Source organism: Cebidichthys violaceus, unplaced genomic scaffold, assembly GCF_023349555.1.
Source record: "Cebidichthys violaceus isolate CVI_PGR_0920_01 unplaced genomic scaffold, fCebVio1.0.p SCAF_9, whole genome shotgun sequence".
Taxonomy (NCBI): Eukaryota; Metazoa; Chordata; class Actinopteri; order Perciformes; family Stichaeidae; genus Cebidichthys; species Cebidichthys violaceus.
In genome coordinates this window covers 24,441-52,098 of record NW_027176975.1, presented here as the reverse complement: position 1 = coordinate 52,098, position 27,658 = coordinate 24,441, and the positions used below count along the sequence as shown (strand labels likewise).

General features: G+C 39.2%; 1 protein-coding gene across 4 annotated transcripts; it reads left to right on the top strand.

Annotated features, from left to right (window-relative positions):
• Nucleotides 1–801: 801 nt before the first annotated feature.
• On the top strand, nucleotides 802–26,268 carry LOC137867317 (formin-binding protein 1-like). Of its 4 annotated transcripts, none has more exons than XR_011102166.1 (18): nucleotides 802–1,012; nucleotides 1,875–1,990; nucleotides 5,086–5,136; nucleotides 5,319–5,466; nucleotides 7,594–7,656; nucleotides 10,089–10,184; nucleotides 10,468–10,482; nucleotides 11,451–11,579; nucleotides 12,736–12,882; nucleotides 13,574–13,750; nucleotides 14,208–14,399; nucleotides 14,544–14,558; nucleotides 14,748–14,857; nucleotides 21,750–21,882; nucleotides 22,354–22,499; nucleotides 22,745–22,881; nucleotides 23,520–23,798; nucleotides 25,186–26,268. XR_011102166.1 is itself a non-coding variant. In XM_068703852.1 (18 exons), exons 1-18 carry the CDS (start codon nucleotides 983–985, stop codon nucleotides 25,212–25,214), a joined length of 1,863 nt encoding a protein of 620 aa, XP_068559953.1. In that variant the 5' UTR covers nucleotides 802–982; the 3' UTR covers nucleotides 25,215–26,268. The 4 variants fall into 4 exon arrangements, 3 of the variants coding, with proteins under 3 accessions (XP_068559953.1, XP_068559951.1, XP_068559952.1); XM_068703852.1 differs by having other exon boundaries at nucleotides 14,238–14,399; nucleotides 23,520–23,678; XM_068703850.1 differs by having other exon boundaries at nucleotides 23,520–23,678.
• The last annotated feature ends 1,390 nt before the right edge of the window (nucleotides 26,269–27,658 follow it).

Sequence of the window (27,658 nt, the reverse complement as noted above, 5' to 3'; positions counted from 1 at the left end):
TCAAGGACCCTGAAGCGAGCAAGAAGGACTGTAGTCAACCCCTCTCACCCTGGACATGAACTGTTCATGCCCCTTCAATCTGGCAGGAGGCTGAGGTCCATCAGGACCAAGACCTCACGTCACATCAACAGTTTATTCCTGTCTGCAGTTGGACTCATTAACAAAGCCCGGGACCCCCACTGACTCTGACTCTGTCATCCCCAGGACAACCTCCTACCGGTCACTCCCTTCTGTTTCTTTATTTAAATACACTCAACACTTTAACGTTACACTTCATCATTCTTGTTTATAGTACTGTTATGTTTGTTTGTGCACTATATTGTATATTTTATTGTAATTTTTAATAAGTTTCTATTTTTTGCACTGTTTATTGTTTAATGTTTAATGTTATGCACTTCTCATTCTGATATATATATATATATATATATATATATATATATATATATATTTATTTATTTATTTATTTTAGCTATGTGAAAATGAAATGTGTGACATGACAACGGCTGTGATGACGTCACTGCTGACGGTGCTGTAGAACATGTGATGATGAGAGAACAGCGCTGCCTGCTGGAGGTAATCTCAACTGTCAGTCGGCTCTGTATTATTATTATTATTATTATTATTATTATTATCATTGTTAATAGCATCACTACATGTATCATGTAAATATTGATTATTGATGTCTATTTAGTATTCTGGAGCAGTTATTGTTCTGTGTGGGACAGCAGGGCGGGGCGGAAACTGCGCATGCTCAGTATACACATACACACTGCGCATGCTCAGTATACACATATACACAATCTCAGCATCTTCTCACTGATGACAAAGGGTCCTCCGGGGAGACGCGCTGCGCGTGACCGCGTCCTCTGCTCTCGTGTCGCTGCAGACAGAGGCGCAGACAGACCGATACAAGGTGAGGATGCGCGCGGCAGGGAGCTCGAGGTGATCGTCGGAGCGGAGCGCGAGGAGCTGACCGGACACCATGAGCTGCAACTGGGGCACCGAGCTGTGGGTACGTACACCTGTTCTCACCTGAGACCGTTAACCGGGAACCTGTCGGGGACGAGCCGGTAACCGGGCGGCCTGTCGGTGTGTATGTGTGTGTGTGTGTGTGTGTGTGTGTGTGTGTGTGAGTGAGTGTGAGAGGCCCTCGTGCTTCTGTCTGCTCTGCCATAGCAACACAGTGAGTGACGACAGCTCTGCGTCGTCATGATGCTGCAGCGACCCAGTCCTCAAACTTATTAATACCATGATTATATATTATATATTATATATATGAATGAATGAAGCCTCGTATACATGTCCTCCTGAGGATCAACACTTCATATTTACTGGTTTACAGATTGAGGGTCTAACTCCTCTACATCTGGTTTAAACATCATAAGTAATGATGATGATGATTCATGATGTTTACATTTAAGAACATCTTTAGGAAGAAGTGCATTGACGAGTACGCATCGCACCACAGAGACCAAACCAACAATAATTATAAAAGATCATTTAGGTAAATAAAAGGTTAAAGTAAAATGTTCTTCATGCAACGATTTATGTTCCTTTGATGTTTGGTACAAAATACAAATATTCAAGAACCACAGAAGAGCTTCAGCTGATGATTTAAAGGTTAATCATGATGTCATTATTATTTGACCAACAGTGTGAAACCCAAAGAGTTTCAGTTTATTATCATATATATACAGAATATATATATATATATATATATATACCTATATATGTATATACGTATGTATATATATATATATATATACGTATATATATATATACGTGTACATGTATCAGTGTGTATATAGGTCAAGTGTACATATATCAGTATATGGTTAACTATACTACTACTAATACTACTAATACTGTTTCAGGACCAGTTTGATAACCTGGAGAAACACACCAGTTGGGGAATTGACTTCCTGGAAAGATACAGCAAGTTTGTTAAAGAGAGAGCCGACATCGAGCTGAGCTACGCCAAACAGATCAGGTAGTTAATCACCTGTATGTTACTTATACATCACCTGTATGTTACCTACACATCATCTGTATGTTACTTATACATCAACCCTCAATGTTACCTATACATCACCTGTATGTTACCTATACATCAACCTGTATGTTACTTATACATCACCTGTATGTTACCTATACATCACCTGTATGTTACCTATACATCAACCCTCAATGTTACCTATACATCACCTGTATGTTACCTATACATCAACCTGTATGTTACCTATACATCACCTGTATGTTACCTATACATCACCTGTATGTTACCTATACATCAACCTGTATGTTACCTATACATCACCTGTATGTTACCTATACATCACCTGTATGTTACCTATACATCAACCTGTATGTTACCTATACATCAACCTGTATGTTACCTATACATCAACCTGTATGTTACCTATACATCAACCCTCAATGTTACCTATACATCAACCTGTATGTTACCTATACATCACCTGTATGTTACCTATACATCAACCCTCAATGTTACCTATACATCACCTGTATGTTACCTATACATCAACCTGTATGTTACTTATACATCACCTGTATGTTACCTATACATCACCTGTATGTTACCTATACATCAACCTGTATGTTACCTATACATCAACCTGTATGTTACCTATACATCAACCTGTATGTTACCTATACATCAACCTGTATGTTACCTATACACCACCTGTATGTTACCTATACATCAACCTGTATGTTACCTATACATCAACCCTCAATGTTACCTATACATCAACCTGTATGTTACCTATACATCACCTGTATGTTACCTATACATCAACCCTCAATGTTACCTATACATCACCTGTATGTTACCTATACATCAACCTGTATGTTACTTATACATCACCTGTATGTTACCTATACATCAACCTGTATGTTACTTATACATCACCTGTATGTTACCTATACATCAACCTGTATGTTACTTATACATCACCTGTATGTTACCTATACATCACCTGTATGTTACCTATACATCACCTGTATGTTACCTATACATCAACCCTCAATGTTACTTATACATCAACCCTCAATGTTACCTATACATCAACCTGTATGTTACCTATACATCAACCTGTATGTTACCTATACATCACCTGTATGTTACCTATACATCAACCTGTATGTTACCTATACATCACCTGTATGTTACCTATACATCAACCTGTATGTTACCTATACATCACCTGTATGTTACCTATACATCAACCTGTATGTTACTTATACATCACCTGTATGTTACCTATACATCAACCTGTATGTTACCTATACATCACCTGTATGTTACCTATACATCACCTGTATGTTACCTATACATCAACCTGTATGTTACCTATACATCAACCTGTATGTTACCTATACATCAACCTGTATGTTACCTATACATCAACCTGTATGTTACCTATACACCACCTGTATGTTACCTATACATCAACCTGTATGTTACCTATACATCAACCCTCAATGTTACCTATACATCAACCTGTATGTTACCTATACATCACCTGTATGTTACCTATACATCAACCCTCAATGTTACCTATACATCACCTGTATGTTACCTATACATCAACCCTCAATGTTACTTATACATCAACCCTCAATGTTACCTATACATCAACCTGTATGTTACCTATACATCAACCTGTATGTTACCTATACATCACCTGTATGTTACCTATACATCAACCTGTATGTTACCTATACATCACCTGTATGTTACCTATACATCAACCTGTATGTTACCTATACATCACCTGTATGTTACCTATACATCAACCTGTATGTTACTGATACATCACCTGTATGTTACCTATACATCACCTGTATGTTACCTATACATCAACCTGATTGTTACTTATACATCACCTGTATGTTACATATACATCACCTGTATGTTACTTATACATCAACCTGTATGTTACTTATACATCACCTGTATGTTACTGATACATCACCTGTGTGTTACTGATACATCACCTGTATGTTACTTATACATCACCTGTATGTTACTGATACATCACCTGTGTGTTACTGATACATCACCTGTATGTTACCTTTACATCACCTGTATGTTACTTATACATCACCTGTATGTTACCTACACATCACCTGTATGTTACCTTTACATCACCTGTATGTTACCTTTACATCACCTGTATGTTACCTTTACATCACCTGTATGTTACTGATACATCACCTGTATGTTACTTATACATCACATGTATGTTACCTTTACATCACCTGTATGTTACCTACACATCACCTGTGTGTTACTGATACATCACCTGTATGTTACCTCCACATTACCTGTATGTTACCTACACATCACCTGTATGTTACCTACACATCACCTGTGTGTTACTGATACATCACCTGTGTGTTACTGATACATCACCTGTGTGTTACTGATACATCACCTGTATGTTACCTATACATCACCTGTGTGTTACCTACACATCACCTGTGTGTTACTGATACATCACCTGTGTGTTACTGATACATCGCCTGTTTGTTACTGATACATGACCTGTATGTTACCTTTACATCACCTGTATGTTACTGATACATCACCTGTATGTTACTGATACATCACCTGTGTGTTACTGATACATCACCTGTGTGTTACTTATACATCACCTGTGTGTTACTGATACATCACCTGTGTGTTACTGATACATCACCTGTGTGTTACTGATACATCACCTGTGTGTTACTGATACATCACCTGTGTGTTACTGATACATCACCTGTATGTTACCTATACATCACCTGTGTGTTACCTACACATCACCTGTGTGTTACTGATACATCACCTGTGTGTTACTGATACATCGCCTGTTTGTTACTGATACATCACCTGTTTGTTACTGATACATCACCTGTATGTTACTGATACATCACCTGTGTGTTACTGATACATCACCTGTAAGTTACTGATACATCACCTGTATGTTACCTATACATCACCTGTGTGTTACTGATACATCACCTGTATGTTACCTATACATCACCTTGTCTCTCTGTCCTCCTGTCTGTCTGCAGGAGTCTGTCTAAGAAGTATCATCCCAAGAGGAGCAGAGAGGATGAGAGCAGGTCAGCCGTTGTGTTTCTCTCTCAATGTTCTTTATAAATGTGCCTCAGTGAGAATGAATGTGTGGTGTGTAGAGTGACAATAACAACATCGACAGGTGGAGTTAATATGTTAATGAGACAGCAGCTTTAATATGTCTGATTGGTTCACTAAGCTACAGCTGGCTTGTCATTGGTTGTTGCAGGTACACCTGGTGTTTGGCGTTTTCAGCGACTCTCCGTCAGCTGAGTGAACTCGCCATTCAGAGAGAAGAACTTGCTGAGAACCTCAACACACAGATCGTGTGTGAACTGACACGATACACACAGGAAGTAAAGGCTGAGAGGAAGACTGTGAGTAAACAAACAAACAAGCAAACAGGGAATGAGGCCCATCAACCCTGAAAAAGAGCTCAGTGACGATAGTAAAGGTTTCAGAGGCGTAATATATGATTTAGTTTATGTTTGCAAACACTCAAACCCTCTCGTGGTCAAAGATAATATAATAAATAAATGATAAAGCAGCAGCGAGCGTCTTCACAAAGTGAGATGGTGTCTTCAGCTGGTCTCACTGAAACCATCTCTTTTGACCAATCTTGCTCATTTATAATAATAATAATAATAATTATAGTAACAATAATAATAATGATAATAATAATAGTAATAATGATAATGATAATAATGGTAATAATAATAATAATGATAATAATGGTAATAATAATGGTAATAATAATTATAATGATAATAATAATAATGATAATAATGATAATAATGGTAATAATAATGATAATAATGATAACAATAATAATAATAATGATAATAGTAATAATAATAATAATAATTATAATGATAATAATGTTAATAATGGTAATAATAATGATAATAATGATAATGATAATAATAATGATAATAATGTAATAATAATGATAATAATAATGATAATGATAACAATAATAATAATAATAATGTTAACAATAATAATGATAATGATAATAATGGTAATAATAAATTATAATTATAATAATAAAAACCCAAATTTCCCATCACTGTTTTCACATTATTCAGATCCAAAATGGTGGCTTTTATTTCTCAAGAGGCTGTTTTGTCGTTGCTCAGAGAGAATGTTGGTTTATGGGTTCACATTTGTGGTGTTTGTGGTGTCCTCTATGGATCCAGATCTAAAACTTTGTCAGCCTAATTAAATTAAATTGTTCATGATTGTGTGTTGTTGTTTGATAGCAGCCATTTTTTTGTTTTACCGATCTTGATCACTAAATAAGAAAAGTGTGTCTGAAAACCAAAGTGTTGATACACTTAAAGTCACATCATGTCTCATTTCCACTTATTGAGTTCAGCTCACAGACAACAAATAATAATTCAGATAAAATCTGAGCAAAGTGACTTCAGTTGTTTATTTCTATCTCTTGTTTCATCGTCACATTTATACAGATGTGTTTTCATTCATTTCACATGATGGAATCATTGAGAGACTCTTTGGACAAAAAGACAAAAGCAACAGAAAGCATTTGAACTTGAGAGTAAAAGTGAAATTCTGACAATGAATTCATCAGAATTTTACTTAGTAAACGTACTAATACCACACGTTAATATTTTATATGCAAGTTAAAGTCCTGTTTTGAAAATATTACTTCAGTAGAAGTACACAGTTATTGGCTAAATGTACAGTATATATGAATTGTATAATTTAACTCTTATATATATTAATATATAATATTAATATTGTTGAATTACTGATGAGCAGCTTTGACTCTTTTAGTTGGTGGAGGCGGAGCTAAAGATTTTAGGCTCAGCCTCGCTCTCTATTCTATTTCATCAGCTCATTATATGTTTTAGGAATTAAACCTTTACTTGTTAATTAACTAGTACAATAATATAAGGAAGTAAAAAGTACTTCATGTTTTATTTTTAGTTTCCAGATTTAAAAAGTTTGAGAACCTTTTCTTGTTGGATAAATAAATAATGGAGAGAGTTTAGTGAATATGATCAATATTTGTTCTGAATGTAGTTACTATTCTAACATGAGTGAGATTATCTTGATGAACAAAACGTGGAAGTATCAGTCAGTCTCTGACAACTCATAACAAACACACATACACACACACACATGCACAGACACAGAGTTAAACTGGGTCATTGACACACACATTCCAGTGTTCAGAGCTGCTGGGTGGAACTAATGGAGACAATGAAGTGTGTGTGTCGTGTGTGTGTGTGTGTGTGTGTGTGTGTGTGTGTGTGTGTGTGTGTGTAAGAAAATCTACATTTTCCGTTAGAATAAATACAAAAACAACAAACACGGAAAATAAGACTTCATCTCTAATTTCTAAAAAGAAAAAGAAAGACATAATAAGATATGAAATGAAATATAAACTAATTAAAGATGATGTTAAACAGAAGAAGAAGTCTGACCTATGAATTAAAAATGTGTTGACTAGTTTATTTTTTGTTTTGTTATTGCAGCATTTCCAAGATGGCCGCCGTACCCAGCAGCACATTGAGAGCTCCTGGAAACAACTTGAATCTGTGAGTGACCTCTAACCCCGCCCACCAACACATGTTGACCACCCACAAAAACTACACCTCCAACCCCGCCCACCAACGCATGTTGACCCGCCCACAAACGCTACAGCTCTAACCCCGCCCACCAACACCTGTTGAACGGCCCACAAACGCTACGCCTCTAACTCCGCCCACCAACAGATGTTGACCCGCCCACAAACGCTACAGCTCTAACCCCGCCCACCAACACCTATTACATTACATTACATTACATTACAGACGTTTTTATCCAAAGCGACTTACAATAAGTGTATTCAACATAGGTATTCAAGACAACTACTAGTCACCAGAAGTCATAAGTGCATCTCCTTGCTTACACAAGCATCTAAGAGCATGAACCAGAGCATAAACCAGAGCCAAAGTACAGAAACAAGAAAAACAGTTAGTGCTATAAGTAATACGAATACAATAAGTGCAACAAGCTAGTATGAATACAATAAGTGCTAAGTGGAAGGCTCAGGGTAGCACTTCCTGAAGAGGTGGGTTTTCAGCCTGCATCGAAAGATGGGCAGCGACTCCGCTGTCCTGACGTCAGTGGGAAGTTCATTCCACCACTGTGGAAAAAAGCAAAGGAAAAAAGCACAGTGCAGAAACAAACGAATACAAATAAGTGCAACAAACTAGTATGAATACAATAAGTGCTGAGTGGAAGGCTCAGAGTAGTACTTCTTGAAGAGGTGAGTTTTCAGCCGAAAGATGGGCAGTGACTCTGCTGTCCTGATGTCAGTGAGTAGCTCATTCCACCATTGTGGGGCCAGGACAGAAAACAGCCGTCACCGGGTCGATCGGCCGCAGGGACCTCTGAGCGATGGGGCGACCGATCGCCCCGAGGCAGCAGAGTGAAGTGGTCGGGCGGGGTTGTAGGGCTTGACCATGGCCTGGAAATAGGAAGGAGCTGTTCCTTTCACTGCCCTGTAGGCTAGCACCAGAGTCTTAAACTGGATGCAAGCTCTTATAGGGAGCCAGTGTAGAGAACGGAGAAGGGAAGTTGTGTGGGAGAACTTGGGGCGATTGAACACCAGGCGAGCTGCGGCTTTCTGGAGAAGCTTGGGCTCCGGCAAGTAGAGAGTTGCAGTAGTCCAGACGGGAGATGACGAGCGCCTGGATTAGCACCTGCGCCGTCTGGTCAGTGAAGAAGAGGAGAATCCTCCTGATGTTGTAGAGCAGGAATTTGCAGGAGCGTGTAACCGATGCAATGTTTGCTGAGAACGACAGTTGGTCATCCAGGGTCACACCCAGGTTCCTCGCAGTCCGAGTTGGCGTCACCACGGTATCATCAATGGTGATGGACAGGTCACGGTGCGGGCAACCCTTCCCCGGGAGGAACAGTAGCTCAGTTTTGTCCAGGTTCGAGATGTCAGCCAAGCACGCAGCGATGCGTGCCTCCACTTGGGTGTCACTGGGGGGAAATGACAAGACCAGCTGGGTGTCATCGGCATAAGCCGGTAAGAGAAGTTATGCAAGCGAATAACAGAACCCAGAGATGTTGTGTAGAGCGAGAAGAGAAGGGGGCCCAGGACTGAACCTTGTGGAACCCCCGTAGTCAGCATGCGTGGTTCCGCCATTGCCCCCCTCCACGTCACCTGGTAGGATCGACCTGTCAGGTAGGATGCAAACAGGGAGAGTGCAGATCCTGAGACGCCCATCCCCTCCATAGTGGAGAGGAGGATCTGGTGGTTCACAGTGTCGATCGCCGCAGCCAGGTCCAGGAGAATCAGGACAGAGGAGAGAGAGTTCGCTCTCGCGGCGCGAAGCGACTCTGTCACCGCAAGGAGGGCTATCTCTGTCGAGTGACCCACCTTGAACCCGGACTGGTGGGGGTCCAAGAGGCTGTTCTGGTGGAGATAGGAAGACAGTTGGTTAAAGACAGCACGTTACATTACATTACATTACAGTCATTTAGCAGACGCTTTTATCCAAAGCGACTTACAATAAGTGCATCAACATTGGTAATCAAAAGAACTACGAGTCACCAGGAGTCATAAGTACATTTCCTTTTCCAAACAAGCATCTAAGAGCCTGAAGCAGAGCATAACTCAGAGCCAAAGTACAGTGCAGAAGCAAGAAAAACAGTTCGTGCTATAAATAATACAAATACAATAAGTGCAACAAGCTAGTTCAAGTGTTCAAGTTCAAGTGTTTTGGATAGAAAGGGTAGAAGAGAAACCGGTCTGAAGTTCTTGACATCCGAGGGGTCAAGTGATGGTTTCTTCAGAAGGGGGGTGACTGTTGACCGCCCACAAATGCTACGCCTCCAACCCCACCTATCAACACCTGTTGACCCGTCCACAACGTTACATCACTAACTCCGCCCACATTCACAAAACAAAGACTAAATTAGAGCTCTGCGTGATGTATTTATTTCTCTTTTGTGTACTTGTCATTTTGCTGAGCAGAGTAAACGTCGGTATGAGCGTGACTGTAAGGAGGCGGAGCGAGCTCAGCAAGTCTCCGACAGAATCGACCTGGACAACAAGACGGACGGAGAGAAGGTGGATATCTGAGAGTACTGTAGTTCTGTTGATAGTACTAATCTTATTCTGAGTTCCATCAACATGTTATTGATCCTATTGATCGCACAGCTGTGAATGAGCCAATGAATGTGTGAATGAATGAAACAGCTGATATTACTTTCTGTATCTCAGATATCTGATCTGTGACAAAGTGAAACTAACCTCATCAACATTGTCGGAGTTCAACTTTTATTTTGGTGAAACATCAGTGCTGATATCTAACTAATCTGCACTCCTGTCTGTCTGTCTGTCCGTCTGTCAGCGCTGCTCACTGAAGGTAAGTTCCTTTCACATAATTCTTTAAAACTCAATATATGTAATTCCATTAGTTTTTTATTAGATTTTGGAGTGTGTTTGAGCAGACGTTTACAGTTATTACAGTTATTACAGTTATTTAGAGTTATTACAGTTATTATAGTTATTACAGTTATTTACAGTTATTACTGTTATTTACAGTTATTACAGTTTTTACAGTTATTAGTTACTTACAGTTATTATAGTTATTTACAGTTATTATAATTATTTACAGTTATTAGTTATTTACAGTTATTATAGTTATTTACAGTTATTAGTTATTTACAGTTATTATAATTATTTACAGTTATTTAGAATTATTAAAGTTATTACAGTTATTTACAGTTATATACGTTATTCGTTTTTTACTTCACAGTTAATACAGTTATTAGTTATGTATAGTTATTACAGTTATTATAGTTATAATAGTTATTTACAGTTAATACAGTTGTTAGTTATTAGTTATTACAGTTATGAGTTATTTACAGTTATTATAGTTATTTACAGTTATGTGCAGTTATTAGTTATTTAAAGTTATTATAATTATGTACAGTTATTTACAGTTATTACAGTTATTCTATTTACAGTTATTTATAGTTATTTAGTTATTTACAGTCATTAGTTTTTTACTTCACAGTTAATACAGTTATTAGTTATTTACAGTTATTAGTTATTTATAGTTATTACAGTTATTTAGAGTTATTTACAGTGGCCCTATGAGCCCAATGTTTCAAATAGAAAAAAATCACCAATGTGACAACACATGGGCAGCATTAAAAAAATATACTGTAAAATGAGGAAACTCTTACAAATACAGAAACGCTGCACGTAGCTCACACAATAATGTAAAGCAGGGGACACTAAAAAAGTGATGCACACCGCTGGGACACAAAATTATTTTAACATTATATGTATTAATATATTTTGTATAAAATCCTCTCGTGGTTTCAGGCTCGGCAGACGGCTCAACAGAAAAAACAAGCTGCTGAAGAGTCCAGGAAAGACTATGTGACCAGTTTAAACCAGTTTAACCAGGACCAGCACCAGCACTATCACACCCTGGTACCAGTTATATACCAGGTAAAACAACAGTACCACACTCTGGTACCAGTTATATACCAGTACCACACACTGGTACCAGTTATATACCAGGTAAACCAGCAGTACCACACCTTGGTAACAGTTATACACCAAGTAAACCAGCACCTCTACACACTGGTACCAGTTATGCACCAGGTAAACCAGCACCTCTACACACTGGTACCAGTTATACACCAGGTAAACCAGCACCTCAACACCCTGGTACCAGTTATACACCAGGTAAACCAGCACCTCTACACACTGGTACCAGTTATACACCAGGTAAACCAGCACCTCAACACCCTGGTACCAGTTATACACCAGGTAAACCAGCACCTCTACACACTGGTACCAGTTAGACACCAGGTAAACCAGCAGCACCACACCCTGGTACCAGTTATACACCAGGTAAACCAGCACCTCTACACACTGGTACCAGTTATACACCAGGTACACCAGGAGCACCACACCCTGGTACCAGTTATATACCAGGTAAACCAGCACCTCTACACACTGGTACCAGTTATACACCAGGTAAACCAGCACCCCTACACCCTTGTACCAGTTATATACCATGTAAACCAACACCTCTACACACTGGTACCAGTTATATACCAGTACCACACCCTGGTACCAGTTATACACCAGGTAAACCAGCACCCCTACACCCTTGTACCAGTTATATACCATGTAAACCAACACCTCTACACACTGGTACGTACCAGTTATATACCAGTACCACACCCTGGTACCAGTTATACACCAGGTAAAATAACAGTACCACACCCTGGTACCAGTTATATACCAGGCAAACCAACACCTCTACACACTGGTACCAGTTATATACCAGTACCACATCCTGGTGCCAGTTATATACCAGGGAAAACAGCAGCACCACACCATGGTACCAGTTATGCACCAGGTAAAACAACAGTACCACACTGGTACCAGTAATACACTAAGTAAAACAACAGTATCACAGACTGGTACGAGTTATATACCATTTAAAACAACAGTACCACACTCTCGTACCAGTTATACTCCAGATAAAACAACAGTACCACACTCTGGTACCAGTTACACACCAGATAAAACAACAGTACTACACTCTGGTACCAGTTACACACTAAGTATATTCATGTTTCTGTGTTTTCAGCGGATCCAGGACATGGAGGAGCGGCGCATTGAGCGAATCTGTGACGCGATGCGTTCATCAGCTGAAGCTGAGAGAAAAGTTCTTCCTGTTGCGAGTCGCTGTCTGGACGTCATGATGGATGCTGCAGAGGGAATCCAGCCCAGGATGGTGAGTCTCTTCTGGGCTCAAATCTGGTAGTTCAGGTGGAGATTCTGGTTCCTATTGAAACAAACCACAGAACAAGATCACGCTCAACGTTGGTATAAAGTGCTGAACCATAGCGGTCTTTGTTCAACCTTGAGAGTGTCCTGTCCTGAATATGGAGCAGTAGACCAGGTCTTATTAGACCATGTCTTAGTGGACCAGGTCTTATTAGACCAGGTCTTAGTCAACCAGGTCACTCCTGTCGGTCTTTATCTATCTGTCTGTCTGTCTGACAGACAGATAGATAGTCTTCTTGAAACCTACAAAAATCCAATCCAGCTTTGTTCCTGAGGTTATCTTGTGTAGGGTTAGGGTTAGTTTAGGGTTAGAAACACCAGAAGAGACTTTTTCTAACTGGAACATTCACTGATAACTTCTACTTTCAATACATTCTTTGTTTCCTTCAATGTGATTTGGTTTATTTCAGACCTGAATATTTCAAAGGGTTCGTGTATTCTGATGTGTGTGTGTCCGTCTGTGTGTGTGTGTGTGTGTGTGTATATATGTATATATGTGTGTGTGTGTGTGTGTGTGTGTGTGTGTGTATATGTGTGTATGTATGTATGTATGTGTGTGTGTGTGTGTGTATTTCTGTGTGTGTGTGTGTGTGTGTGTGTGTGTGTGTGTGTGTGTGTATGTCTGTGTGTGTGTGTAGGACACCCGGCAGGTGGTGGAGGTGTATAAATCGGGCTTCGACCCTCCAGGTGATGTAGAGTTTGATGACTACAGCTCCACCATGAGGAGGAGCATCTCTGAATCTAGTTACCTAGACAACCGAATGGAGGGGCGGAGACACAGCAGGAAGCTTTGGCCCTTCATCCGGAAAAACAAGGTACACACACACACACACACAGACACACACAGACACACACAGACACGACAGGTACACACACACACACACACACACACACACACACACACACACACACACACGACAGGTACACACAGACACACACACACACACACACACACACACGACAGGTACACACAGACACACACACACACACACACACACACACACACACACACACACACACACACACACAACAGGTACACACGCACACGACAGGTACACATACGACTGGTACACACATGACTGGTACACACACACACGACAGGTACACACACACACACACACACACACACACACACACACACACACACACACACACACACAACAGGTACACACACACACACACACACACACACACACACCAGGTACACACACACGACAGGTACACACACCTGGAGGAGGCACCTGTACTCACCACACTTCTCTCTCTCTCCAGCTGTTGACCCTCCTCTCCTCCCCCCGGCAGCCTCCCCCTCCACCCCCGACCTCACCTTCACCTGGGGGAGTAGCCAACAGTCCCCAGTCCCCGCCCCCTGCCTCCAGAGAACCAATCACACAGCGGCTGAATGACCTCATGAGCTCTGGCTCCAGAACCAGGAAGCAGTGTCTGCGCAGCCTCAAGAGAGGGGTACACACTCATGTATATGTACAGACATATAAATACACACTTATATATATGTATAGACATATAAATACACACTCATGTATTTGAGCCCATAGCTGTGTTGTTCATGTTGTCATGTTTCCTTCATGCTCCTCTCTGATTGGACAGCTGTCACTTAAACTGGTCAGTATCACACCTGTCTGTCTGTAACACTCAGGTGTATGAAGCTACATTTACTATTGTTGTCATTATTATTATTGTTATTATCAATATTATTATTATTATTTTATGATTTTCAGTGTGTAGCTATAATATAATGTGATGTGATGTGATGTGATACCATGACGTGTGTGGCATCATGATCTGCTGCAGGGCTCCGGTCCTGCAGACTGCAGTCATCTTCCTCCCGAACAGAGAAGAAAGAAACTTCAAACCAGAATCAACAACATGAACGAGGAGATCCAGAGAGAGAGAGAGCAGAGGTACACACACATTTACACATATATACTTACATGTATACACACCTACACACACATATACACACATATATATATACATGTATATACACATATATACACACATGTATACACACCTACACACACATATACACAGATATATATACATGTATATACACATATATACACACATGTATACACACATATGTACATATACAGTACATACATATATATATATACACATATATACACACATATATACGTATTGTAGCATGAACGTCACATCTGTATCACACGGTTAACGGACAGGGGAAGAGGGTCAAATAGTTCCAAGTCTTTAGTTTCCAGTCACTTACAAATGGTAAGGCTGTGGTTTTATTAAAGTTTTTCCAAAGCAATCACATATAACAATTTCAATTCAATGAAACAGTCTCAGTGATACTAAAACTAATGCTAACTATCCTGACTTTTAATCATGGGTATCTGTCTTCTATTAAAGAAGTCTATCCCGGTCTCTACAACAGGGGAAAAAGCTGAATCTCACAGTTTTTCTGCTTCTTTTCTGCTACTCTGAGGCTAGTACCTCCCTAATCACATGCGTCACACGTACAGGAAACATCTTGTAGCAGAGTCAGCAACAGAATGTAACTGGTTGTAACTGGTTTGGTCCTGTTAGAACCGGAAGCACTATATCAGACTCAAGTGACTATGTTACATAAAGTGTCTAAGCAAGTTATATGTTTCTATCACTTCTATCATGAAATAAAACAGTTTATATGTTAAATCAGTTATACTTTTAAATCAAACAGGTTACAGGTTATAGTAGTTATACTTTTATGCTTTCATATTTTTCTACGATCTTCGTACAGTATATATACATATATATACATTAGGGGCGTAACGGTTCACAAAATTCTCGGTTTGGTTCAATACAATACAGTGGTGCCACGGTTCGGTACGTTTTGGTACGTTTTCAATACAGCAAAAAAGCAGAAATGCCAAATCCTCTCAGGAGAGACTCTCAAGGGGGCGTGTCTGATTTGATTCTCTGTTTGTTTTTGTTTTCTTTTACAAAGCAGGAATTATGGTCTGGAGAAACGGGCTGGTGAAGGAGTAGTGTCACAGGGCTCAGTAGCATTCAGCATGTTGGTACAGCCTGGTTGATCACTCAGAGTAGAGATAGACCTTTAGTCCTGTTTGAATCAGGAGGGAACAGATACCGAAACACTGCGGAGAGTTTGTAACGAACATCACGTGACTATTCACGCACACTGGGCGTGATGGTCACCGTGTAAACAGGAAGTAGATTTATTGCTTACTTCAAATAATACGACAGAGTAATAAAGTCTTTAATAATGAAAGGTCGTGTTTTGATCCTCTATAAACTCAAACAGACACATTTCCTGTAAAATTTTAGAAGTTTTATTTTTCAGTCTTAGTTACAGTGCTGGGGGTCTTGCTCTATCTCTCTCACCTCATATTTACATTAATATTAACACGTACGTACACATACTAGGTTTACTAGATTATGGTCCATAAATGAGGTCATCACTCGTCTCTCACTCGTTTCCTCTGTGTCGTTGTTTCTCTTCTCACTCGTAGCTCTGCTGGAGGCTGAAGTCTCTGTCAGGGAGAGCATTTCATGTTTTGTTCTTTTATAGTTTATGTGTTAACTTGTTGTACAGAACGAAATAAACAATAATAAGAAAAGGAAAGTCCTCCGTTTTGTGTCCGTCCTCCCTAAAGCCGCTAACCGTGACTTCAGACGTCCGCTCCGTAGGGCTCCGCTGGACACGCCGCTCACTAATCGCTCCAATAACAGCTGCTTCCTCCTCAGAAATGCAGACTTTAACTGAACAACAGCTGCTAGTAAAGACAACAAGGTCAACAACACCCATCATCAGTTGTTCATGTTGAATTAACCCGGTAGTCGATCGTTGGTCAAGACTGTTGTTGTTTGTGAACATCCAGGAAAGGGTCACGTGACAGGAGCGTGACCAATCAGGGAAGGACATTGTGTTACGTCGGGTGGGTTGCCATGTTTGAGCGCAGTGGCTCCACCAATTTCAGCTATATTTTATTTTTCAAATGCAAAAGTATTATTCAAACATATTGTTCGGTTCGTAATGTGTACCACACCGTGAGCCCCGTACCGAACGGTTCAATACGAATATGTGTAACGTTACACCCCTAATATACATGTATTATATACATCAGTGGTGGGCCGTCAGGGCCAGCAAAGCCTTCTCTGCTGGCCTAAACAGAATCACAAAGTTATAGCTATTATATAATTATATAATTTTATAATTTTTCACAAATACAATACATGTATTATAATTATTTTTCCCATTATCTTACTTTCTCATTGCACAGCTACTGTCTTCCACAGTTGCTCTGCTTCCAGTGCAGCTTGTTTTAAGTAGAGCTCTGATCCAATCAGAGTTCACCTCTATGTCTCTAGGTAAGGAGAGAGGCCCGAGGCCTGCTGGATAACCCTTACAGATTAAAGTATATGGAGACGATATTGTTGATTGTCATAGTGTTCAACCAATCAGATTTTTAGTTTGACATGTTGGGCGTATTCTTTGACATGTCAGAGCATTCTAAGTAGCCTCCAAGTACGTCAGCATTAACGTGCGCCGTGATTGGTCAGTGGGCTAGCTCACTGTTGTGACGCTGAAGCAGCTAGCAGAAGTTATTAGTAGTAGTAACAGTTCAAGTTGAAAGATACATTTTTGGCGTTTTGCTTGGTGTAGATTATTTTTTTTAACCTAGCTTTGATTTTTTTAACACTCAATGGCTGAAGGAGGAGAAATGGATTTGGTGGCGAAGTTACTGACAACACCTTTCTCGAGGAGGACATTTCAGGAACAAATTTACATTGTTGGCCAACATATAACATTTTGTAACATGATACACATATACAAAACACATATACACGCATATACACACACACGGCATAGAGTTACTTCTTGGTAATACTTTTTGGTTATACCTCTTGGTAATACGTCTTGGTAAAACTTCTTAGTGATACTTCTTGGTAAAAATTCCTGTTATTAAAACTTCTTGGTCATGCTTATTAGGGCCCGAGCACCAACGTAGTCGGAGCGGAGGACCTATTGTTATTCTAATGTTTTTTATTATTATTATCGTACCAGTTTCATCGCAAAAAGGAGGTGCTTGGGATACTGGGAATTTTTTTAAATTTGGCACAAAATTCAGTCGTGGTGAAAATTCCAGTATTATTGGGGTGTCCAGCTGCAGCATGACATATTGGCTCGATAGCGCCCCCTACAGAGTAGCCCCAACTTTGGGTTTCACCTAGCTGTATGAAATTTGGTAGGTATGTGGAACGTGATGGGACGTACAAAAAAGTCAAAAGGAGGTATATCCTAAACCAAACAGGAAGTCGGACATTTTGAATTTTATGACGTTTTTGGACCGTTTCAAGGCGCCGTACTTTAACGAACTCCTCCTAGAGGTTAAACCCGATTGCCTTCAGATTTGGTCAGTATGCTCTTGAGACCTTGGCAGTAAAACGATACTCAAAGATCAAAAAGTTATCGAACTATGTGTCCGTGGCATGGCGGCAAAAAAACACCATTCGCCATGAAACAGGAAGTTGTTGTAACTCGGCTGTACATTGCCTAATCTGCTCCAAATTTCTCAGATGTCATAACATCCTGACCCTGAACACATGTATATGACAATTTAGAATCATAGTAATAGCGCCACCTAGTGGCAACTGGAAGTTGTACGTTTTGTACTTTGACATCCTGCTCCTCACAGATTATTCCGATCCCTCTAAAGTTTTGTCAGAAAAGCCTTAAGATGTTGATAATGCTTCATTGTGAAGATTGTAAGAAGTTGTCGAAGGGCAGCGACATGGCGGCTTCGATCCCTCGCCATGAACGAATAAACTGATGTAACTCGACTCCGCATCATCAGATCTTTACCAGATTTCACATGTTTGATAAGACTCCAGGCCTGAAGACATCTGCAGGCCAATTTTGAATCATAGTCATAGCGCCACCTACTGGCAACAGTAAGTTAAAGTCTGTACTTTGGCTTGTTTCTCTTAGTTGGAAAATCAGATCAACATCAAATTAGTTCCACACAAATGTAAGAAGTTCATAATGCCAGTTCTCTAAGCTTTTGATGTTTCGTCGAACGCCGTTGCCGTGGTAACGCAGTCTTCGCCGTGAAAAACGATGGTCATTTGGAGAGGTTAAAAAAGCTCGAAACACAAGCAAACTTGACACACAGATCACAAGGCCAAAATGTAGTTCTATAATATGATTTTATTCAATCAGAGTGTTAAATCGGCTCAATAGTGCCCCCTACAAAATTTCGACGAAGCAGCCCTCGCAGTACGTTTCACATAGATTAACAAAATTTGGTAGGCACATGTATCACATGTGGACTTAAATAAAAGTCTCTTGGGGCCATGCCCTAAACCCAACCGGAAGTCAGCCATTTTGAATTAAGTCTGAATTTCTAGTGTCGTTTTTGCAATTTCCAGGCGCTCTACTTTAACGAACTCCTCCCAGGGAATTAATCAGATCAACTTAGAATTTGGTCAGAACAATCTAAAGACCTTTGTGATTAAAAGTTACTCAAAGCTTTTTGTTTCGTGAAATGCCGTTGCCATGGCGACGCATTCCTCGCCATGAAAAACAAAGGTGTTTTTGAGGGGCTAAAAATACTCAAAACAAAATCAAACTTGTCACACACATTTAAAATCCTGATTGTAGTTATCTGATGTGATTTTAATGCTTCAGAGTGGCAACTCGGCTCGATAGCGCCCCCTACAATATTTCAACGATGCAGCCCTCGCAGAACGTTTCACCTAGAACATTTGGTAAGCAGATGTATCACATGTGGATTTAAAAAAAAGTCTTAGGGGTCCATGCTCTAAACCCAACCGGAAGTCAGCCATTTCTAATTTTGTATGAATTTCTTGTGTATTTTTCCCATTTCCAGGTGCTGTACTACGAACTAGTCCTAGGTAATTAATGAGATCAGCTTAGAATTTGGTCAGAACAATCTAAAGACCTTTGTGATTAAAAGTTTAGAATTCATCAAACATGGACTTGGTGTAGCGGCCATTTTACATGGTTCGCCATCATCCATCAAGCTGTTGTAACTCAACTGTACTTTGTCAAAACTGTCCCAAAGTTGACATGCTTGATTACTGTCATGATTTTAGGACATCTGCATGCCAATATTAACTCATAGCCATAGCGCCACCTACTGGCAACCACGGACGTAAGCAGGATTCTATAATTACAGCGGCCCAAACACTGAACTTAATAAAAGGGTTTGTGGTCACACCATGAGAAAAAGACTTCTCTGATCTAAATATGTGCAAACTAAGATGCTTGGAGAGCAAAAGTTAGACAACAGTGGTTCTCAAACCATGTCAGTGGGCATTAGTATAAATGATCTGTCCAGAGCTTCTACATGAGAATCAGGTTAAATGTTATAATGAATGCTTCACACTACAATCTAAAGTTACAGAAGAGCTTAAAATGAAAACAGTGTTAAATTAAAGTGTTCAAGTAAAAGCAAATGACACTACTGTTCTGTTAACTTTCATGTAAGTCCAAATACAATCAGCAGGACACTGCAGGGAGTTGAACCCCATCCCAGTAAACTGACAGTCTGTTATGTTACAAACACTGAAGCGGGTGACCGTGGCTAAGTGGAGAGCAGTGGTTCGATCCCTGGCTCCTGCTCTACTAGTCTCATGTCAATGTGTCCTTGATCAAGACACTTAACCCCAAAGAAATTGCTCCCGTAGCTGTGTCTACAGTGAATTGTAAGTCGCTTTGGATAAAAGCGTCTGCTAAATGTAATGAGGCGCATTCACGCACATTCATTTTCTTAATGATCTAAACAGGCTTACATTTCTGATTGTATCGGAGGTACACTCAAAACATTTCGAGGCTTAAGACCTGGCAACATAATCTTGCTACGCTGCTGGTTGACGCAGGAAACATCATCTAACTTGTGCACGCAGTGTATGATGGTCACAGAAATGCATGGCCGCGTCACCCAGAGTCCTGCCAGTACCCTCGACGTGCATGAAGTTGCGAGGGCCCGATCAATACTTGGTCATACTACTTGGTAATACTTCTTGGTCATACTTCTTGGTAAAACTTCTTGGTAAAATGTCTTGGTCATACTTCTTGGTAATACCTTTTTGGGAACGAAAAGGAGCGTGTTTGGTTATCAGCAATATGAAAACTATTATTGACATCAATATAATTATTAATGTCAATAGACTTACGGACAATTATTAATAATAACGGGGCACCACCCTGAGAACAGGGACCAATAACCACACTATAAACTAAGTCTCATAATTAGTATTCACTCACAATGTCAATAGTCAAAGTACTGTAACACATTCAGAGTGAAAGTGAAGGTTTGAATTTGAGCACAGGCCACATATCAGCTGTTATCACAGTACACATGCACAAAGTAATCACAGACAGCTGCTCTTTAAAGTATAACAGAGTTTATTAAGTTCCAAAAATAATGATCTAGTCAACTAATATCTAAAACTAACAACAACTATACAATTATGCACGCTATCTAAAATCAACAAACAAATCTGTGGTAGGAGTGTGCGTGTGTGTGGGGGAGCTAGAAAATACTCTAGCTGGTTATACTTCTTGGTTATAGTTCTTATTTATACTTCTTGGTAATACTTCTTGCTAATACTTCTTGGTAATAGTTCCTGAGATAAACATTGTCTGTACATTACAAACCCAACAAAAGCAGAAACTTTGAACATTTTACATCTCAAAGGAAAGTTTACAGTTAACTCTGGGAAATATTGATCTATTATTGATTATTGTATTCATTCATATCATCAATAAAAGTAAATATTTCTATTGTTCTGTTGTTTCAGAGACGCTCTGTTGAAAATGAGGGAAGTTTATGAACAAAATCCTCAGATGGGCGACGCTGGCAGTTTGGAGCCTCGACTGGAAGAAGTGAAACAAAGTCTACAGAGACTGGAGGAGGAGCTGAGGAGGAACCAGGTTTATACCATTAATACTATGTACACACAGTACTGTCTATACATATAGTACACACATAGTACTATACACATAGTACATAGTAGATAGTGCCATCTACTGACAACATGAAGGGGTGGCCGTGGCTCAATGGGTAGAGAGGGTCGTCCGGAAACCGCAAGGTCGGCGTTTCGATCCTTGGCTGACGACTCTAATATTATTTTGTTTAAAAAAAAAAAAAAGTCATCCCATTTATATTAAAAGTACACGCTGTACATGATAAACAGCAGTATGACGTCCTCTAGCACCAGAGCACCACATAGAGGACACAGGACATTTTGTCCAGTATCATAGTAGTGCAGTACTTCATGTATTTGTCCAGTACCACAGTAATGCAGTACTTCATGTATTTATCCAGCACCACAATAATGCAGTACTTCATGTACCTGTCCAGTATCACATTAACCCAGGACTTCATGTACTTGAACTCTGTAGGCGTGGCTCTTGGAGGCCGAATCCAAAGCTTGTGACCTCAGCAGTCGGAGACAAAGTGGAAGTTGTGGGTTAAATTCTCAGGTCGACACTCCAGGAAGCAGCAGCTTGAAACAGCTGGAAGACCGGAGTCCAGCCAGCAGGGAGAGGTATTGATTCTAGATTCTTGATTCTTGATTCTTGATTCCTGATTCTTGATTACTGACTATTGATTATTGATTATTATATTGATACTCCTGTGGTACTGAAAGGATTCAATGATTATCGACGAAGCATGCTTTAACTTGTCTCTCTCTCCACCTGTCTCTCCCTCCACCTGTTTTTCTCTCCCTCTACCTGTCTCTCTCTCCCTCTACCTGTTTCTCTCTCCTTCTACCTGTCTCTCTCTCTTCAGTCCTGACGGCAGCTACACTGAAGACCACAGTGCAGAGCTTCAATTTAAATCTCGTAGTTCAGAGTTTGATGATGACTTTGAAGATGAAGAACCGTTACCGAGTATTGGCACCTGCAAGTCCCTTTACCCGTTCCAAGGTACTGTTTACTGTACTACTACTACTACTACACTACATCTACTACTACATATACTACTACTACATTTACTACTGCACATCAGCTGACTAATAGGTACTCAGTGACATTTTCAGGTTCAGACCTTGTTGCCTAGGCGTTGTTACGAGTCGTTACAGGTCATTGCAGGTCATTACGGGTCGTTACGTGTCATTAAGGATCGTTAAAGTTTGTTACAGGTTGTTATGGGTTGGTCGTTACAGGCCGTTATGGGTCGTTATGGATCGTTACAGGTTGTTATGGATTATTACAGGCCGTTATGGGTCGTTACGGGTCGTTACGGATTGTTACAGGTTATTATGGGTCGTTATGGATCGTTATGGGTCGTTAAAGGTTGTTACGGGTCATTACGGGTCATTACAGGTTGTTACGGGTCATTATGGATTGTTACAGGTCGTTACAGGTTGTTATGGACTGTTACAGGTTGTTATGAGTCATTATGGGTCGTTACAGGTTTTATAGATCGGTATAGGTCGTTACGGCTTGTTATGGGTCGTTACAGGTTGTTTTGGATCGTTACAGGTCGTTACAGATTGTTACAGGTCGTTACAGGTTGTTATGGATCATTACAATGGTCTGAACATGTTTCTGATCTTCTGCAGGACAAAATGAAGGCACTCTGTCGATGGTGGAAGGAGAACTACTTTCTGTGGTGGAAGAGGACAAAGGTGACGGCTGGACCAGAGTACGGAGGAACCTGGAGGAGGAGGGATACGTCCCCACCTCCTACATCAAAGTCTTCCTGGACAGCAGTGCCAAAGGTGCCATGACCTACATATGACCTTCACGTGACCTTTATACCACCTTCATCAGACCTCAGTAGGACCTTTAACGACCTCCACCAGACCTCTAGGCCGTCCACTCCAAGAACTAAAACCAATGTGAGCGTCCACACTGATAAACACATCCAGGGTTAGGAGTTAGGGGTTTGGAGTTAGGGTTTAGGGGTTAAGGGTTAAGGGTTAGGAGTTAGGGGTTAGGGGTTAGGAGTTAGGGTTTTTAGAGTTAGGGGCTAGGAGTTAGGGTTTAGGGGTTAAGCGTTAGGGGTTAGGAGTTAGGGGTTAGGGTTTAGGGGTTAGTCCAGCTGTCCACGTCTCTCTCTGATGTTTCCTACACATTCAAATGTACATAGAGAGATATTTAAATAATAATGATAATAATGAAAATAATGATAATCATAATAATAATCATAACAATAATCTTAATAATCATAACAATGCTCATAATCATAACAATAACAATAATCATAACAATAACAATAATCACAACAATAATCATAATAATAATCATAACAATAATCACAATCATAACAATAATCATATTCATAACAATAATTCTAATTATAATAATAATCATAATCAGTTCGTTTCCTGGTCAATAACATCAGATGAAACATTTATTAAGGAAATGATTTTCCTTCACTTTATAAAACAGAAAATAAAATTAATTATTGTATGAAACTCATGAACTGTAGCAACTGTTTTTTTATTATTCATATTCTAATTCATAAGAACCAGAATATGAATACATGTTGTATTGTTCTATGTTTGTGACCACGAAAACATTTACATTTGTTCCTTTTATTCCATGTTGGTTCCTCGCAGCACTTCGATGTAACGTGTGTATATATATATATATATACACATAATATATATGGATAATTGGGTCGGGATTATTGATTGAATATTGATCAGCTGCCATGTTGAACATGACGTGTTTAACGTGACTTCCTGTTCATTTAGAAGGATTTTGATTGGCTGTCCAATGTTAAAATCATAATTATTTTCTTGGTGTGGACGGCCTTTAAATGATGTTGCTCTTTGACCTCTATGACCTTTGACCTCTGACCCCCCCCCCCCCCCCCCGATGACCTCTATGACCTTTGATCGCTGAATGTCAACACGTTGGTTGCTATGGTTTCAGCAGCAGCCTGTCTGTGGTGTATGTGCTCTGCCTGTCTGTGTGCTGAAGTGTAAGACAGGTGAATCTCATCTCAGGATCCGCCTCTTTTGATTTACGGATATTTATTATTTATTATTATTTGGTCGATGAATGTGAAACACGTCTTTAAATGTAGAAAAATAGAAAAAAGGTTAAAGATTCTGATCTGAGATCTGATTTAAACACATTTTATTGTTATTACTATTAAACACATTTTAGTAATCAGAGTGCAGACGGCAGCAGTCTGACCTCCTGTCTCACTCTACCAGCTGTGACTTATCTACCTGTCTGTCTCCCTCTCTGGCTTCTGTGTGTCTGTATTTGTAGGCTTTGTGCAGAGTAGTCGGCTAGTCTAGTATTCCACCAGTGAGGACGTCTCTAAAGGAAGGTAACAGCTTTTCATTGGACAGTTTAACTCTTCAGGTATCTCGGCCAATCAGATGACGCGATGGAAGAGAGGCTCTACTGGTGACTGAGAAATGACATCATAAATGAGAGATCAGAGATTAGACAGGTCCCAAACACAGATCATGTGTAATATCAGAACCCAGACATTAGACAGGTCCCGTTCTGTGGAGCTCTGATCCATATGTATATCCTTTGTATTTATTGGAGATCCAGATTATCACATTAATCATTTCTTCATTTGTTGAAATACACATTCATGTTTTCATGAGTTTAGTAATTACAATAAATGATAAAAGAAACTAAATCCTAATCTTTTGATGAAATTTATTAATCTTAATAATTTATCCTTAAATTATTCTATTTCACATTTGAGCTCAAAATGATGCATTTATGTTTTATGTGCTTGAAACATAATATTTTATTTTATAATTGATCTGATTCACTGACAAACTGACCTGAGATCAGTTGAACCTGCTGTATTTAAACTCTTTAAATTAATGTTTGTACAAATGTGTTGTTGAAAAGAAAAATGGTGGACGATCGTTCCTATTGACCGAGAGACTGAACAGGAAGTGTACATCTTGATTCTGTCACAGTGATGTCATCACTGTGACATCACTCACTGTGAAGAGTTTAAACAGTGTGTAAATAGAAACTAGCTGCATAGGTGTAGCCCCGCCCCCTGTGTACATGCTGATATTAGCCCCGCCCCCTGTGTACCTGCTGATACTAGCCCCTCCCCTGTGTACCATACTAGCTCCGCCCCGGTGTACCTGCTGATATTAGCCCGCCTGCAGATTAACCAGTGTCTATTAGCCCCGCCCCCTGCTTGTTGATGATGATGATGATGATATTGATTGTGTGAAATGTGAACTTTTTTATTTCATAGTGAGATTTTGATCAGTCATTGATTTTTTAATTACGACGTGAGACTGCTGTTCACGCACTTTTCAACTTCCTGTATGTTAAACTTTCAAAATAAAGTAAACTCTGATCAAACAAGGAATTGGTAATCTGTGTTTATTCAGACTGTTGCTCAGAGGCACTGTGGAAAAAATATTATGTGATTATTAACCCTAACATTTAATAATATATAATATAATAACTTAATATCACGTTATTTAATATCACATTATTTAATATCACAGTTATTTAATATCACGTTATTTAATATCACGTTATTTAATATCACAGTTATTTAATATCACAGTTATTTAATATCACGTTATTTGATATCAGTTATTTAATATCACGTTATTTAATATCACAGTTATTTAATATCACGTTATTTAATATCACGTTATTTAATATCAGTTATTCAATATCAGTTATTTAATATCACAGTTATTTAATATCACGTTATTTAATATCACAGTTATTTAATATCACAGTTATTTAATATCACGTTATTTAGTGGTTAGTTCATGGTTAGTGGTTAGTTCATGGTTAAGGTTAGTTCATGGTTAGGGTTAGTTCATGGTTAAGGTTAGTTCATGGTTAAGGTTAGGGTTATTTTATGTTAATTTAGTTCCTTATTTTCATTTGGTTTGACTGAACTGAAATCTGATCAACGGAAGAAAACTTCAAAATGTTTAAATGATTAATTAATTTATCAGATTAGTGAGAAAAACCTTAATATTGATATTTCTGAATCATTAATAATTATTGTAAACTTATAAACATAAATAAAGAACGCTGAATGTTTTCCTTTAGGTCAGATATGAACTTAGAGAATCAGCTGTTCACCTTTTCTTTATTGTGAAAATAAGGGTTAATAATAAAAAGTAATATGATCAAAATTAAATACATGTTACAGAAGGTTTCAATGTTAAAGGTAAAAACCTCTGTCATAAAAAATATATTAAAGATGAATAAACTCCACACTGACAAGTTAATGAAAAACAATCTTCACATGTTGGCATTAATAAAAAGTGTTTCTTTATACTAGTGAGGCTAAAGTTTAGATGAAACTGATGACCTCATATGTAATACACAAGTTTAACCAGTAGATGTTGCCATGTTCCTGCATGTAACCTTAACCCATATAACTCTAACCCATCAAACTCAAACCCATCTAATCCATCTAACTCATATAACCCATCGAACTCATAACTCTAACCCATCTAACCCATCTAATCCATCTAACTCATATAACCCATCTAACCCATCTAACCCGTCTAACTCATATAACCCATCTAATCCATCTAACCCATATACCCCATCTAACCCATCTAATCCATCTAACTCATAACCCATCTAACCCATCTAATCCATCTAACCCATCTAACCCATAGAATCCATCTAACCCATCTAATCCATCTAACCCATCTAACTCATATAACTCTAACCCATCTAACTCATATAACCCATCTAACCCATCTAACTCATATAA

Excerpts from the sequence above, each read along its gene's own strand:
- LOC137867317 (XM_068703850.1), top strand. The coding sequence starts at position 983 with ATGAGCTGCAACTGGGGCACCGAGCTGTGG. Across the intron at positions 7,657-10,088 it reads CCTGGAAACAACTTGAATCT|AGTAAACGTCGGTATGAGCG; the intron begins GTGAGTGACCTC and ends TTTGCTGAGCAG. Across the intron at positions 22,500-22,744 it reads AGTCCAGCCAGCAGGGAGAG|TCCTGACGGCAGCTACACTG; the intron begins GTATTGATTCTA and ends CTCTCTCTTCAG.